Source organism: Ylistrum balloti, unplaced genomic scaffold (assembly GCF_031769215.1).
Source record: "Ylistrum balloti isolate Yb309-2 unplaced genomic scaffold, AGI_CSIRO_Ybal_v1 Utg369912, whole genome shotgun sequence".
NCBI classification, from domain to species: Eukaryota; Metazoa; Mollusca; class Bivalvia; order Pectinida; family Pectinidae; genus Ylistrum; species Ylistrum balloti.
Window position 1 is genome coordinate 392,649 of NW_026782034.1, and position 19,086 is coordinate 411,734.

Sequence of the window (19,086 nt, forward strand, 5' to 3'; positions counted from 1 at the left end):
ATGGCCATCTGTATAAAACAACTACCTGTCAATAAAGGCCATCTGTATAAAACAAATACCTGTCAACAAAGGTCATCTGTATAAAACAAATACCTGTCAACAAAGGTCATCTGTATAAAACAAATACCTGTCAATAATGGCCATCTGTATAAAACAAATACCTGTCAATAAAGGCCATCTGTATAAAACAAATACCTGTCAACAAAGGTCATCTGTCTAAAACAAATACCTGTCAATAAAGGCCATCTGTATAAAACAAATACCTGTCAATAATGGCCATCTGTATAAAACAAATACCTGTCAATAAAGGCCATCTGTATAAAACAAATACCTGTCAACAAAGGTCATCTGTATAAAACAAATACCTGTCAACAAAGGTCATCTGTATAAAACAAATACATGTCAATAAAGGCCATCTGTATAAAACAAATACCTGTCAATAAAGGCCATCTGTATAAAACAAATACCTGTCAACAAAGGTCATCTGTCTAAAACAAGCCTGACTATAAATGTCATCTCACATAACAAATACTTGTCTATGAAGACCACCTGTCTAAAAAGGCTACAGGTATATAACGAATACCTGTCTATAAAAGTCACTGATTTTGGTTCTCAATGAACAAATACAATGGATTGTAATATCTATTTATAAGCCATGTGCTAAAAAAGCCCACTTCTCTCTGCTTCCATGAGTGGCCTTTATAGACAGGTTTAACAACATTGGAAAGCTGACTAAAAGGTCAAGGGTTTGTACACTAACCTTTTATAAAATGTGTCCATGTATGGGACATTTTGCTTTAAAGTAGCATGAAATATGTACACATTTGTACATTAAGTAGAAATGTTTCTTTAAAAACATGCATTCTTTACAAATCAACAATCAGAGAGAAATTTTGGTGACCCGTGTCATTAGTGTACGAGTAATGTGAGACAGGTGACTCATGGCTCAACTGATCCATGTTTGATATCATTGTTAATTGTGAATAATTGTGAACAGGAAACAGATTCAGATAACAAATGGTCCTACTCACAACACTGATGACAAGGTAGCAATAATTCAGATTTTTTTTACCCCCTCTTTTAAAGTGATGTTTCATTAAAATTACAGGAACAGTTTTTTTGTGTTCTCACTGATACACCCAAGGTCACTTCACCTGTCAGTTCCTTAATTACAGATTAACCATATCTACATTCCGATCAATTCCACCGAGATTTTACTGAGATATCCTGTGTCAATCAGGCCCAGTAGAGAAACCATACTAAGACTGTACAATGTGTGTAATAAGTCAGATCCTTAGACACACTTCTGTCATTGAGACATAGAGAGGTTTATCTTTCAGTTACACGACTCCTGTCACCTGTAAAATTTTCATTGTTGTCTGTGGTTAGAAATCAGTTCAATCTTAAAATTGCAATTTTCTGCTCTGGCCTTCAACACGTGTCACAAGTAACAAAGGTGTATGTAATTAGAATCAGATAGACTAATGAAGTAATGAGAGACACAGATAACACATAGAAATGTGAAACCTGATCAATACTGCAGAAACATATCATGTACTGGTAAACAGTTGTACACAAGTCACAATATCACTGTCAGATATATGACAGTACGGGGCACACATCACTACTGAGCACGTATCACAATTAGGCACATTTTGTCAGAAATAGTCACACATCACAACCAATCACTATTGGGCACAAATCACAATCAGGCACATTTTGTCACAAATGGGCACACATCAAAACCAGGGACATATATGTCACAACCAATCACTATTGGGCACAAATCACAATTAGGCACAATTTGTCACAAATGGGCACACATCACCATCAATCACTATTTGGCACAAATCACAATCAGGCACATTTTGTCACAAATGGGCACACATCACCATCAATCACTATTTGGCACAAATCACAATCATTCATCTAAATATGTGCCCTGTCATTTGTCTAGAACTACTTATCCCATAGGGAAAAACAGATAATTTTCATAGAAGTTTCTTTTTTCCTTTCCCTCCACCCCGTTTCACCTTCTCTCTTGATTTCGACTGATCTCCCATTCATTCCATTTCAGAAACAATGATAGCAGGACTGGCTCAGAGATAATTGATTTTGACTATAGATCGAAGAGGATTGCAGAAATAGATAAAACAGACATCAATATTCACAGTAGAACCAGAGGCTGAACTTTAAACCATACTTTCAAACCCCTACTGATCAACATGAAGATCTACACTTGACAACCATTTTAAGATATGAACAATTCCCTCTGCTCATTGGCCTTATTGACTAAAGCTTTTGCCATATACAACCAAAATTTTCTCTTACCTGAGATGTGTAAATACATATCTGTGTTCCATTCTCATGAAGAATTAATTACCACACATCATCATATGTAGATCTGGATACTCACAAACCAGTAACTTACAATATAAAGTCTGGAGTAACTTAGACTGTCCCCAGTGTGCCTTTTGTATATAGAAGTTAAGCTTATCAACACAATATGTACAGCTGTTGTTGGAGTTAACAACAATGTTGTCATAATCAATAAAACTTTTCCATGTCACCAGCTTTTAAACTTCCATATCAAACGAGATGATCTTGCCTTTATAGAAAAGAAAACTTTTTTTTCTTTGCATCATTTATCATAAAAATTTTAACGATAAACAACATCACTGTTCAAATTCGACTCCACTGGGTACCTTGATTTGCTGTGTGTCCTCTCCAGAGGATGTGATTCTGTGTGAAATTTGAGTTTTATAAAGAGTGCAGATCACAGATAAACACACACCTGTAGCCACTAAACCACAAACTTCATTTCCCTTTTCACATCAAAACAAGTTAAGGGGTAAAAAAGTGCAAAATTTTTTTTTAAGGTTACAATTTGACTCAATGACAATGTCATTGGTTTTATTCAAACAGGTTTTAGTAGAACATTGATGGAAATCTACAGAATTCCTCAAGACATCTCACATTTCTTTTTATTGTAATTTTTTTGTTTGCAAGCTCTTGTCAAATTCCAACAGTAACTGATCATGATTGTGTTTGACATCTAAAGCCAAACACTGGTCACATGTGAGGGTTCAGTGTCACCTGTGAATGATACATGTCAGTTATTGTAAAGTGGTACAGTAAAATCAGACTGGCACTATTTTCCTGAACATTACTTAAACAAAAAACCAATCAGTCAGTGACCTGTACTGAAACATTTTTTTTTAATCTTTGAGTGAAACAAATTACCTGTATTAACAGGTAAATTGCATCTTGCTTGTCTAAGTGAGATTTGTGATCTTTATTGACAGGTTTAAACTTATCTTGTTTGTGGGTCAAATTTGTGACCTCTATTGACAGGGAAACTTCATCTTGGTTGTGGATCAAATTTGTGACCTCTATTGACAGGGAAGCTTAATCTTGTTTGTGGATCAAATTTGTGACCTCTATTGACAGGAAACTTCATCTTGTTTGTCGGTCAAAACTGTGCCCTTTATTGACAGGTAAAATCAATCTTGTTTGTCGGTCAAAACTGTGCCCTTTATTGACAGGTAAAATCAATCTTGTTTGTCGGTCAAAACTGTGCCCTTTATTGACAGGTAAAATCAATCTTGTTTGTCGGTCAAAACTGTGCCCTTTATTGACAGGTAAAATCAATCTTGTTTGAAAGTCAAACTTGTTACTTTTATTGAGGTAGCATTCCCTTTGTCTGTGTCAAACATTTGACCTTTATTGACAGGTAACATTCAACTTGTTTAAGTCAAACAAATGACATTTATTGACTGGTAAGCTACATCTTGTTTGTGAGTCAAATTGGTGACCATTGTTGACAAGAAAAGTTAACCTTGTTTGTGAGTCAAACAAGAGACCAACATTGGCATTTAAACAGGTTGAGTTTTCCCATGTGTAAGTGATACATGATGAATATACTTTTATACCTAAGGTTTGGATGTACTTTATCCACCATTAAAACTGAACTTTTCAGTTACATTTCAATGTCTGCTATATTAACAGAAAATCACTAAAACACTCAAGATTAATCTAGTTATATAGCCTGAGATAAACTTGCAAAGATAACAGCGTTACCAGTGAAGAGGAAAGGTCATGCACTGAATGACATCTGACACAGATGTCCTAGTATCCATAATAAAAAGCAGATTATGTCATTACCAGGCTATAGACTTACCAGTACTATAAAGAACTAGATTATGATTAATGTTCTGATGAAAGGCTCACTCACGTCATCTTATCACCATATAACAACACCCTAATTCTACCGGTACAGTACAGGACCGGTCGTCTTACAAGTCATGATAAAATGCTGCAGAAGATGACAGCATCTGGATACAGAATACTGAACACAAAGGATTGTCCATTCTTCTACTAAATTATCTCCCCTTTGCTATTAACTCTAGAATCCAATATATCCAAGTCATAAAACTTGCCATCTGATCATTTATTACAAATTCAATTTTCTAGAGACATTGGTCGAGTCAAGGAATCTATCTGTTAATATCTTAACAACTATCATCATCACTTTGTCACCTCAACAGTTCTCCTAAATCTCTCTCTTGCATAGGTGGGATATAAAAAGTCAATAAAACCCGTTAATATCTGAGTGTTCCTGTGTAAACATTTTGTACTGGTGAGAATTAAAAAGTGTATAAAACCCTGTATAATAACCGGTTAAACACACAGTAGCATTTACTGATGTTTGTAGACATTGTTGACTTTTGTCCCGCTCGTTTTTATGTTGTAAAGTGTGAAGTGTCCATGTGAAAAAACACAGAAAGACCCACATCAAAATGCTGTACACATTCCAAAGCCTTCACAAACTATTTTAATTGAATGGAAACCCTTCAATGAATCAGACTTAGGTCATGGTTCAATGATTTCACATAAAAGGGGTTATGATGCTGCAAAGGGAGGTTTACCTCAGAGCTGTCTGACATAACCAGAGTTATTAACGATTTTGTTAGAGTATTTTCATAAAATTTTCTGTAAAATAAAAAATTTGGTCATAACTGCTCTTTGAAAAGCCTTTATAAAAGTGCAACTTGCAACCATAAAAATTAAAGTGATAATTAATTAATTAATCATCAGTGCTTCAGTATGTTTTTCAACAATGAGTAGGCTGCAATCCTTTATAGCTATGAAAGGTGTTGAGTGTTCTGAGAGAATGTAGGGAGTAATTCATTATCTTACCTCGACAGGTTCTTTCAACAACACACTTGAGGCTATTTTAAGAGCTTGCAATTGTCACCTGAATGCATGGGTTGAACTATTTGTTTTCCGAATTCAGCTTGAAGAAGGAAATTTAGAACAAAAAAAAAACTTTTGGAATCAAATGTTTTCTGTGTAGACCTTCGTAGTTTTCACAAATCTATCTCCTCTATAGAATTACAGACACAAATTATAGAACAACGTTTGTCAGGGATGGTGGTTTTATTGTTCAAAGAGAATTCCCTGGCTACCTGTCTCCATTGCATAACCAAATTATCTCCCCTAGGGAAGCTCTTTATTATGTAATGGAGGTAATCACTTCTGACACACACAGTATTCTCAGAATAGATAGAGAAACATCTATATCAGCAAATATATCAGTAGATATTTCAATGTGCCACATGCTTTAATGTTCAAAACAAATCTAAATTTAGCATGTCTCTAGCAGCATTGACTGTAGAAATTGTTGGTAATGGCATTTCTGGCACCAACCATTTTGTCCTCCCATCATGCATTTGCCTTCATCATGATCAATATAAAGCTAATGTTACATATGTGGATATAATTGGCACCATATACTGGACCGCTGAAAACAGCCTTAACAATTTCGGAATTAAAACACTCTATATAATAGGTCTATTCAGATATGGTTTTATTTCAGAACCTACTACCATAAGACCAAAACTTGATCAAGAAAGCTTCCTTATAATTCAGTGCTGGATCTCATAAATAAATATTCACCGAAAATTGGAAAGTCTAATGTCTACAGACAGGGCTACCACAATCCCTAGATCCAGATATAAAGTAAGGATTTTTATAGCTTAAGAAGTGTTTCATGGTGAAAGTCTGTGATTCTTCTACTAACTGTAAACACAAATGGAATTAATTAACAATTATACGACCAATAATAAAATTTAGATCAAATGAATTAAAAAATACCTAAAGTTATCAACTATATTTATATTGCTAATAACAGCAGTAATTCTGGGTAGGATTGAGAAATCTCCATGACTTAATTCACACTATATAGTTACTACAACATATTAATACTAAAATGTCTCTAAATAATATAAAGTAACTTTTCCCTGTTTTCAGAGTTTCTGACATTTAAATGTAAATTTAGAAGCAGTGATTCCCACAGACATTCAATAAAATATTTTGGTTCCCACTGTATCTACAGATATAAATCTTCTGTAAAATGCTGCCAACAGCTTAGAGAATTTAACAACAAGGAGACAGAATAAAACAGGAAAACTGATTCTGTTTTCTTGGATAAAAACTAGCTAGATTATTGCTTTATCTCACCTAAACGTCGACTGTAAAATGTAACTAACACTGAAGGTAATAAAATGACACACCAACAATAGTCTCTTTGTAACCCAACTGGTACGTTCGTTCCGTGACAATGTCTTTGTAACGTTCTATAATTAAATATTAGATGAGAAGATTAAATCTAAACTACTGAAAAAGAAGTGTCATTATAGATGACAGATGTGGAATTCTGCTCTCTGATCTTTCTAATCCTAGGACTATATCAACCAAGAGAAATGTCCGATAAGATCTAAAATTGATACAAAGGGGAAATAACTCTGTCTTGAAGACGTAAAACAAAACCAAGCTCAGCATACCTGAAAATCCACTACATATGGAGATCTCATTCTAGTTGAAAGTTCCTCGAATGAATAAAAGTGGAATTTAAACTAGAGACTGATGGTTCCATATTTTCACATGAATGTGTACAAGTTTATATAGATAACCAGAACTGACTCCTAACATCATACAAAATGAATAACTTGGCTAGAGAAACCTTCAAATATCAATAGAACACACAGTGTAAAAACAGGAAAGTCATTCTACGACCAGTAGAGCTAAAAACAGAAATACAAGTACAGTTATTATGAGCAGACAAGTAAATGTCAGTTACCTAGTCGTTCTCAACCATTACTGGGTGTCTAATCACACCTAGACACCTCACTGACCATTACTGGGTACCTAATCACACCTAGACACCTCACTGACCATTACTGGGTACCTAATCACACCTAGACACCTCACTGACCATTACTGGGTACCTAATCACACCTAGACACCTCACTGACCATTACTGGGTACCTAATCACACCTAGACACCTCACTGACCATTACTGGGTATCTAATCACACCTAGACACCTCACTGACCATTACTGGGTACCTAATCACACCTAGACACCTCACTGACCATTACTGGGTATCTAATCACACCTAGACACATCTCTGACCATTACTGGGTATCTAATCACACCTAGACATCTCACTGACAATTACTGGGTATCTAATCACACCTAGACACCTCACTAGACACCTCACTGACCATTACTGGGTATCTACTGACTGGTTTATATACTTTTCTGGACCAATACACCTTAACTGATGACAGAAAATCACCATACCCATGTAATTATATATAATCATGCCACATACATATCTAAGTGACAGTCACCCATAACACCACGTTCTCCTTACAAGTACCATTACACTGAAACATTGTCTTCTGTCAGTCCTCAATAACATCTATAAATAACACATCCATCTCACATTCCTACTTTCAGCAACAGTTTTTTTAAAAACCACTTGAGGTATAAATATTGAGGTCACTATTGAGTGATTCCTAATTGAGGGTTTTAATAGCGGTCTGCAGCTTTCATTGACTGTTAACCGTGAAAAAATGTTAATTACCAGCATCCTCACCTGTCAACACCTGGTCTGACAGGTGGATGTACTAAGGACCAACAGTTACCTGGTCAAATTTTACCCCAAAATTCTACCAACAAAGTGATGTAAGGAATTACATTCATGATATCAAAACAGTCTTTAATCTGAAACAATAACACTACTATTGATAAAGGGAGAATTTTATGTTTTGAAGAAAATCTTGAAACATGTTCCACATTAATGATCTTTACCTTCTACCTTTCTTTCCCTCTGCAGCAGAATTATTTTCCAATGACAACAGTGTCATAAGACCTCCGGTCAGAGAATGATCTCCCATGACAATTTTGTCATCTACCGTTTGACAACTGAGTGACATCTGATCTTCTCTCACAGAATGGTAACCCCAGGAAACAGTTATCCCCCTTAACAACAGTTTTCTAATCTTTTCTCACAGAATGGTCACTCTAGACAACATCTATCCCCTTCACAAGAGAGGTCTGATCTCTTCTCACAGAATGCATAGCAAATTAGCACAATGGTGAAATGGCACATCCAGTTATAGTTACGTAAACAAACACTGAATATGCAATCCGCACAACTATATTTCAGCACAACATTTCCAGCTTGAGAAGAGCAATAGTAAGATTACTGCTAAATATATACATATCTCCTGTTAATCTCTACCCTCAGTAGAGATGAATCTACTCTCAGAGAATGTTTCCCCAAAAACAGAGTTTTCTCCCCTGTCTAGATGCTTCTGAAGAGTAAAATAGATTCTTGGAGCATTTTTTTGTACACTGAAGTACTTGCAGCTGCAGTCTTTAATTACTAGTGCAGGTGTAAGCTAACACAGGAAATGGTTCTATTCCTAATTACTTACACTACACATTTGTCTTCGTGCATACCTGTCATTTCTGTCTTAAAATATCCTCACTCTGGATCCATACTACCAAGCCAGAGTATTAGAGCAAAAAAACAACCTCTAAGCATTGAAACTATGGAGATAACATATTTTGTAATCAATGTTTTCAAATTATGGAGTCATTATCAGATATACAACATTTACTTCAACTTGCAGTTATTAAGCTTATATTAAAAGTAACACTGCTTTAGTTACTAATTATTAACAATCATTTGTTGTCATTATCTTAAAGTCTAACACCAAAGTTTCAATCTTTGAAGAGTATTTTTGGAATGATAGAGTTACTTACCTTGTCTTCATTGAGTAGCCGGCCATTTTGAGGGGCGAGATAACCCTCCTGGTCATGTATTAGAAGTCCTTGAGAGTCTGTACTATCTTGACTAGAAAGAGAGCCGTTACAAAAGCCCTTGTCTATAGCATCCTTCAGGGCAGTCACAGGAGACCCTTTACTCTTCCCTGAGTTATTTGTATTGTCAAAGGAGCTACGAAGAAAGGCCAGAGAGGAAGCATTCTGGTTTAGAGAGTGTACTGGTGTGGAGTTTCTCTTGTGGGCTTGGTCTCCTACACTGTAGTTGTGGATGAGAGCCTCTGACTGAGGTCTCCCTCCCGGGGACTCACTGCGTCCTGGGGGTGAGCAACTTAACGATTCATTGGCAGCAGAACGATGCTTTACTTTGTCTACTGCTTGTTTAGCCTGAAAACAAATGAAAATTTTAAAATAAATGTTGGAGTGAGTTTACTTATGATCCAAAAGAGTTGTCGTTTATTCTTCTGGTCTTTTTTCACTTTTAAATTACAGATCTAACATTCCAAATTCTTAATCATTAACGTTAGATAAAAGGATAAAAACCCTAAACTCAATGACGTGTGAGGTATTGAAGTACTATTATAGTATTTTGTTACAATGTCTTAAAGATCTTGATTTTTTTAAGTAGAAACAATACCCAATTTTCATCTCTAACATTATCTGATATTATGATTTTCTTGAATTAATCACTCTGTATCTATGTGGAGCATGTTCTTAATGTTACATGTAATTAATATCACATTTTATCAAATATATTATCAGTTAATCAAACCTTTTTTCTAATGATACAAACATGATACAATAAATACATTTCCAAATTAAAGGCAAAAAATAAAATATCATTTATCTCATGATAAAATTCTTAAGATTAAATTTCAATCAAAGTAACAAAAAATTAATATACCTGACAGGTACATAATTAACAACAATGTTCTTTAAGTATTGGTGAGTAAACAGCCAGCACTAAATTCATCCAGTAAGATTTCTCAAAACTAAGAAAAATTATTGAAACCATATTTAGTCAAATTATTGTAACTTCCTACCTGGAAAAAGCTAGAAAAGTAACATCTCTAAATTAATCCTCATGTACACCTGCTGTCTGACTAAGACAGAAGGGTAGGCTAACACTGATAAGATATATTTTTTTACAATCACTCATTGGAGACGGATACAATGACAGAGAATTTGATGGAGTATGTCAGAAAAACTGGACATCAGAAATCATCATGTATAAACCACCATTGAAGAAATGAAATTATTTTTACAACAAAACTAAGTTTTAAAAAATTTGTTTCCATCACCAAAATGTAAACAGTGATAAAAATTATCACAGTCGCAATCAAACAGAAAGTAAAAAGGATTTTGCAACGTGTCATGACACACAGAGTGAATATGAAGAAGGTATTGAACACCAACACATATGTACAGTCAGAAGATAGAGAAGAAGCATGCAACAGATACTGGACGTGACTGTGATTACAAAATGGCAAACAATGAAACAGCATCAACATTAATTAATCTGAAAGCTGTTAATGACAACTTATATCAGTAAACAGGGTAGGTAGAGGACGTGGGTTGTATTCTATAGGAACTGGGAGCATATCACGCCGAATGGGACATTGGGGCCAGCGGATCTCACATTCCAATCATGTCAGGTTCCTAGGTATTTAGACATATAGGCGAAGCAAGAAAATCTGACTATTTACTGTGTACACTAACAGATGTAGTATTTACTAACAGGGTTTTACAACACAGAGAAAGTCATCCAACAGAGCTAGTTAGTGTAATGCATGTCAAAAACAATTTATACACATTTCATATCTAATAATCAAAGAAGATTGGATAGAAAACAGATTGGGACTCAAGCCTCAGATCTGAGCATCAGACCTCCAAAATCTATATAGCCACCAAGCCCCAGTTTCATGAATCTGCCTTAACTTAGGGAATTTTCCATAATTTTCTCACAGGAGCGCATTACAGAAGCTAAGAAAATTTCTTTAAACTTATGTTTTTCCTTAACTTTGTAATGCATCCCTATGGTAGTTAAGATTTCAAGATTTGTTAAACTCAGGGCCATATTTTTTGCATGTCTGTTTCTCTGTGATAAATATCCACATAAGTCACTCAAGTATTACTACATTTTAATAGTTTAGAACTTAATGTGAACCGAAGCTCAAAAATCAAACTGGGCTATTAAATGTTGATCTACTTCTCATGCTTCAAACTGTTTTATTACATGAAGACACAGGACCAAGGAGGACAACAAAAACATGTCATCATTACCGCCTTATGGCTAACAGAGTTGCCTCCCTTCAACTGTACCTTGGTAATATCAGTTTGTAAACGAGCATATCAAATATTTATTGAGCAAAAAAAAAATGTATAATGCAGAAATTAAAAGTATAAAAAGAAATTAAAAAATTACTAGGATCAAGACAATATCACTTCAGCAAATCTATAATATTTGAACCAAAGTGACCAGGTATATATATGAAACAGGCAGGAAGTCATCAATATTGTGGCTTATATTAGACTCCCCTGTTACAAACATTCATTAAATTTTATATATCCCAAACACCTCATAATCTGAAATAAGAACAAAAGCTGGCAAAATGTTTTCACATCTTTCTACATATAATGATATGTTGGATAACTTGGTAAAAGTGATTTGCATTTATCTAAAAAAAATCTTTTTTCACAGATTTCCAAATTGTGGAAAAATCAGGCTTAATGTGCTGATCTTTTTCACTCAATCACATGTCTATTTTTACTCGGAAGTACTGCTTCATTGACATAAAAACATTTTCCTTTGCCAAGACAAACTGAGAAATGACTACATGAGGAGGGAAATGCAGGCTGGCCTACTGTACCTTTATGGGACTACGTTGTAATGAAAACTGGAAATACACACACATGTTGCATGACACAATTTATAATACAGGGTTTCATTAGTCACATTAAACACGGTCAGAAACTGGCTGATTCCCTTAAATTTTTAAGTAACACAAGTTGATATATTTTTTGCTTTAAGTTGGCATTCATGCTGGTTATAAACACCACTGATACTTTGTCTACCCTTTTGAAAACATTTTAGTTTCAATTGTAATGAGTTTATAGCAAAATCTAGTTCTCAAATGCTAAGACTGTGAAACCTTGCACAGTGTTACATCATCAACTCTGGGTTGTTGAAAATGTGGGTCATTCGATATAATATATCTGTCATCTCTAACTATTTTAACTGTCATCTATAACTATTTTATCAATAATGTTGTATCTTTGATACAGTAACAGCTATAAACTATGACACTGATGAATGTTGATCAAATACACTTTAATTCAAATAGCCAAGATTTCAAAATATAAGAAATCTAGTATGAAATATTAATAAATTTTATTAATAAAAGTATTTTTTTGACATGAAGTTTCACATCAAGTTTCACCTGGTTGTCTCCCTTAACTCACTTAAAAGAGTTATCTTTCCTGAAACCTATTACACTGAATGTAAAAATATGGAAATTTTGTTGAATTGTGTAATAAGTATGCAGGGAACAATGACTACAATCAATATGTATGACTCAGAGTACATATGGAGTGAATATTGATGTTTTTACTACAGTTGGGAATGATTTCATTCTCAGGTTGTTCTGACCTGAACGTGATATATAACCTACCCTCAGGTATGAATATATCACTTGTTGTCCTGCTATTCATCATCAAATGAAAATTTGTCCTAAGCTTACCAAAATATTATAAGACAGCCTTCATTTAACTGATCAAAATCACCAAACACCTTTCAAAAACTTCATCAAAAATAAAATTTGTGTTATAAAACACCTGGAGTCAATTGCTCCATGTGACTATAGTGTGATAGGGTATGTAGATCAAATGATTATATCTGGATCAATATTGGAGCTTTCTAAAAATATTTTGGTATCAAAATAAGTTAATTTTATAAATGGTGCAGTAATGTTTTGCACAGGTTTTCTGTCGTTACAAACAATATCATTTATTCAGCATTAAGCACATGGTTGGTGATAATCTACACCATACAAACCAATGTTATTTCATTGTCCTGTAATAAGCCCATTATCTAGATATAAGACGTGGGTCCCCTGGACATACTAAATGATAGTTACAGTTAATGATTTAAGGGATTTTCTCTTTCACTGACAACATTACGTATGATAACTAAAAATATCACTGTTGTTTCTGTTTTTTTTTTTTTTTTGCTATTGCCTCCTCAACATTCACCAAGGTCATTTTGAGGTACGTCTCCTTGCTTGTAAACATAGCGGGTGGCTACCAAGGAACACTATGAAGGAGGCCCATCACATGCTTAATGCCATCAAGAATGACTCTGATAAAAGTGTCATTTTCAAGAATGCAATCGTGCAAGCACAGACAGCTTCTTGTGAAACATAAACCATCAAGCATCAAACCATGCATGGCAACATCCCCCCTTCCCCCACCCACCCTCAACCCCATCAAACATTATATACACAAAAACATTTAATATGTTTTACCTTTAGAAATGTTAAAATGATTTACATACAAGTCCACAATTTGGGACTAAATGTTTATGGACTTAAATAGCACAGATGTATAGAACAAATACAAGTAGGTTTCCTTTATTGGCACACAAAGAGATGTTAGTATAGCAGAAATGTCATTATCAGCCAGCAGTAGTCAGCCATGTAACTCAGACACAGTCTGAGGATTACCTCTTGGTAGTTTTTAAACAATTAGAACATATTATTTAAATATTTCAAAGATAACTTTATATTTTTAATATAATTACATCCTTTCCATTAGTTATAATAATTCACTTTTCATGCTGTCTCTAAATGACCACAGGATTTTAACAATATTAAACCATAATTATCTATTCATTATGAAGATTTCATTTCGTATTCTTTGTATTTCAGACTTTTAGAGAATTTCACTATTACTTTTAACAGGTAACTTGTTGATACCAGATTCTGATGTAAAAATGTGAGTATAACTTCCAACTAGGAATTCACATTAAAATATCAAATGAAGATCAACCTTTATGAAAGTAAAGAAAGATCTCGATATTGTCTTGTTTTGTAAGAATTACCTACACTTATCATTATTACTATTAGCCATCACACTGACCAACAGAAGCCATCACAGATATATATGTTACAATGAGCCATAGCCAGACTATTAGTTTGGAATTCATTTGAAATTCAGGCTTCATTCCTGCAACAATCATAAACATAACTCAAACCCAAATCTGAATAAAAACAGCTCAAAATTTCAAAAATCATTTTTCTCGAATAATATCAAAAACATTTCCAAAGAATTCATGACAAAAATATGCAAAATGCAGCCCACACACAAACACTGTCATATAAGCAACAAGGAAACTTACCCATAGTTTATTTTTGCCCACAGCAAGTTCTCGTTCTTTTTCCTGAACATCGTCACTGCTGGATTGACGTCGCATCTCCATGCGCTGTATCGCCTTCTCTGAGAAGGGCGTTGGCGTGGCTATCTCTGTGAGTTTCTGTTTGAACTCCTTCTGAGCCTGAACCTGATACTCTGCGAACTTGGCTTTTTGTTCGTTCAGTTGTATCTCGATGAGCTCGTTGAATGTGGGTTGTCGCACTCTCTGCTGTGCATAAGCCATCTTGAAAGCATTACCAATGATTGTATTTAGTTCCTCTGCCTGCAAATACAGAAACAAAATATAAAATATCAGTTCACATCATCTTCAAATTTCCTGAGCAGGTTAACTTGCTAGATGGGAAAATGATGATCTAAAAACATTTTTCATCAAGATAATCATGTCGGGTCAGCACTAACTTTATCTCATCAAGCTGATCAGAAACAATCACAAATATATTGTGTTAATATTGTTGCTGTGTACCTAGTAAGTAATGCATTATAAGATAATTCAGTGAGATAGCACTATAATTCATAACAGTGTATTACATTCAAATACATATTCACTTGTACTAAGTGAACAAATTTGTGATGAATTCCAACAACAGGACCTGACTTCACAGTGGATTAGTGAAGGAGTAATGCGTCATTCAGATTTATGTAGGGATTCCAAACTTTAGAAGAGATCAGGTGTACAAAGTTAAAATAGCTTTACTACCATATGCATCCACTAAAGCCTTTATATCAATGATATAGTAATACAGATTTATCCTGTAATAACCCTACAAGTTCAACACAATACTTCTGACACAGAGTCAAGGGGTTAGTTCAGGACGATGTACATTGAAGTTCGTATAACACCACTAGTAGATTTATGAATTCTTAATTGTGTTATTATGTGTTTGCAATTCTTCTACAAGTTGTGTTGTAAGAACGTCTCTATTGACATCAACCAACCTGAAGAAAACATTAAAAGAAATAAAGTGTTGATGAACAATAGCTTCTTTTTGAGTAAGCCAAACATATAGTCAGTCACATGAGACGTTTCCACATCCAGAAATTATGTCAGCCTTAGTTATACTTGTTTCATCAATAAAATTTCATTGTTTCTCAATTTTAACCACAATGTGACATCTTAAATGTTGTTTCAGAGTATTCTATACTTAAAACATCAAATATATATTGAAAGTATGTCACAAAGTTTTTAACAGGATCTTGACTGGGTAAATCTCTGTAGTGATGGACTGCATATAACACGACCAAAAGGGCCCAACCAGTTCTGCTGGAAAAAGTGGTAAAAGAAAGGAAAGTTTTATTTTTGGCAAAATAGCAGGGGAATTTTGTTTATGTTATTTTTTTTGAGCAAAATTGTATGGAAAATGTTCTTTCATAAAATGAATGCAGTTTAAAATGTCAACAAGATTTTTATCTTGAGCTTTTATCAAAAGAAAATTACGTTAAAACTTAAACTTGATACCAATGTCGACAGATACAAAGAAATGGAGTTACTAACACCAACTGTACTACTGCACACCAGAATAGATACAAGGGACATTCTATTGTATAAAGGTACATTGATCTAAACATCACATAAAGACCATCCTCAACAAGATCTTCTTCAACCAAATAGGCCATTAACAGTGCCATTAACCTTTCTAAAAGGAGTTTTCTTTTATACCCAAACAAAACTCTTTCTTCACAATATAACAAGATAACTAAACCCTACTTGGAACAGGATAAGTCAGCTGACCTACCACTGGTCAAATAACTGACCAGGTTTTAATGCAGGACAATCTAGATGGTGATAAAAACATGCTAAATAAACAATTTTGTCATGGCATTTTTTTTTTCGATAATCTCCATAATTAGGATTTCCAGCTAAAAAATCATATTTCTAAATTGGTATCTACTTAATTCATTAATGGTGTGAGAATTAAGTCTCAATACAGTTAAACATTTAAAAACCGTCTCTTTATCTCTGAGATTTGTGTTTGTAGTCCTACAGTTAGGTTTTTGCTTGAGGAAGGAAGAAACTCTCAAGTCATTATTCACTAAGATGATTATTTTCTATAAAGCTTCCAGACACAAAGGTTTCCTGTTGTTCCAGTCAGAAAATCCATAGAAGCCTTAAGGAAGATTCTCTAATTCTAAAATATTAAACAACAATTACAATTTGACACTCCACGGTTTGAAGGTTGTTAAGGGGATAGTAGAGGTTGTTTCCATCGATGAGGGACGAATTACCAACACTTAACAGTATAACCATGTTCAGTTCCTGGTTTAAGTAGGCTTTGAATAAACATAGATGATGTTCAAATGGGCTCTAAATCATGTCTCTTGCTTATAGCCTTAGTCAAAAATCTATATGTATACTCAGGAAACAGAAAAAGGCTTCTGTATTCAAATGACTTGATACCTCTTTATACGGTGGCTACAACCTATTATCCTGAAACCTTATGATGTAGATAATTCAAGGATATCATCCGAGTCTGACAGAGAGGAGGGTGATTCAGTAACAGAAATGTGGGGAAATCACCCCAGGTTGACAGAGAGTAGGATGTTATAGGGGTAAAAACAGGGGAACAAATACAGACACATCACTCCACTTAGACAGACAGGAGGCTGATACAGAGACAGAAACAGAGGGATAAATACAGACATATCACTCCACTTAGACAGACAGGAGACAGATACAGGGACAGAAACAGAGGGATAAATACAGACATATCACTCCACTTAGACAGACAGGAGACAGATACAGAGACAGAAACAGAGGGATAAATACAGACATATCACTCCACTTAGACAGACAGGAGACTGATACAGGGACAGAAACACAGGGATAAATACAGACATATCACTCCACTTAGACAGACAGGAGACTGATACAGAGACAGAAACATAGGGATAAATACAGACATATCACTCCACTTAGACAGACAGGAGACAGATACAGAGACAGAAACAGAGGGATAAATACAGACATATCACTCCACTTAGACAGACAGGAGACTGATACAGGGACAGAAACAGAGGGATAAATACAGACATATCACCCCACTTAGACAGACAGGAGGCTGATACAGGGACAGAAACAGAGGGATAAATACAGACATATCACCCCACTTAGACAGGAGACTGATACAGAGACAGAAACAGAGGGATAAATACAGACATATCACTCCACTTAGACAGACAGGAGACTGATACAGAGACAGAAACAGAGGGATAAATACAGACATATCACCCCACTTAGACAGACAGAAGGCTGATACAGGGACAGAAACATAGGGATAAATACAGACATATCACCCCACTTAGACAGACAGGAGGCTGATACAAGGACAGAAACAGAGGGATAAATACAGACATATCACTCCACTTAGACAGACAGAAGGCTGATACAGGGACAGAAACATAGGGATAAATACAGACATATCACTCCACTTAGACAGACAGGAGACTGATACAGAGACAGAAACAGAGGGATAAATACAGACATATCACCCCACTTAGACAGACAGAAGGCTGATACAGGGACAGAAACATAGGGATAAATACAGACATATCACCCCACTTAGACAGACAGGAGACTGATACAGGGACAGAAACAGAGGGATAAATACAGACATATCACTCCACTTAGACAGACAGAAGACTGATACAGGGACAGAAACATAGGGATAAATACAGACATATCACTCCACTTAGACAGACAGGAGACTGATACAGAGACAGAAACAGAGGGATAAATACAGACATATCACCCCACTTAGACAGACAGAAGGCTGATACAGGGACAGAAACATAGGGATAAATACAGACATATCACTCCACTTAGACAGACAGGAGACTGATACAGAGACAGAAACAGAGGGATAAATACAGATGTATCACTCCACTTAAACAGGAGACTGATACAGGGACAGAAACATAGGGATAAATACAGACATATCACTCCACTTAGACAGACAGGAGGCTGATACAGGGACAGAAACAGAGGGATAAATACAGACATATCACCCCACTTAGACAGACAGGAGACTGATACAGCTGAGGTATAAAAGGAACAAAAGACACAAATATTTTACATCAGTTTCGGAAAATCTCTCTTGTAATAAAATCAAAGAGGACAGATATGTGCTAACAATGACGCTTTAGGTTTACTTGATAAAAGAATGAGACTATCATCAAGGACATGTTGGCAATCCTATTCCTTAATTTGGTTTGTTAATCTAATAGTGTGAGGACTGAGTTGCTCCAGAGGGACATCACAGTGGTGGCTGATACAGGTTACAAAGGCTTTATAACAGTCTGGATTTCACAACACATCTTTTTCTGTAGAGGTGAAGATAGGATTACCCAAAATGGCTCGGACAATTCTGATATCAATTATTATATTATTACAACAACAATATCTATGTAATCTCTTTTGTGGTTTGATTGTCAGGTGGTACATTTACAATATAAAACTCTCTGTAAAGTGTTATTTCCATTACAATTTACAACTAATCACCATTTCTTTCTGAGAGTTTCTCT

At 35.0% G+C, this 19,086-nt stretch overlaps 1 protein-coding gene across 1 annotated transcript in view; it reads right to left on the reverse strand.

Annotated features, from left to right (window-relative positions):
* The window catches only part of LOC132546756 (uncharacterized), a 124,347-nt gene that overhangs the window by 37,451 nt on the left and 67,810 nt on the right, over positions 1 to 19,086 (reverse strand). The window contains exons 5-6 of the mRNA XM_060210475.1: positions 14,534 to 14,830; positions 9,121 to 9,525 (exon numbers count right to left, since the gene is read on the reverse strand). Of these exons, the coding sequence (XP_060066458.1) occupies positions 9,121 to 9,525; positions 14,534 to 14,830 (702 nt within the window). The remainder of the gene's footprint in view (positions 1 to 9,120; positions 9,526 to 14,533; positions 14,831 to 19,086) is intronic.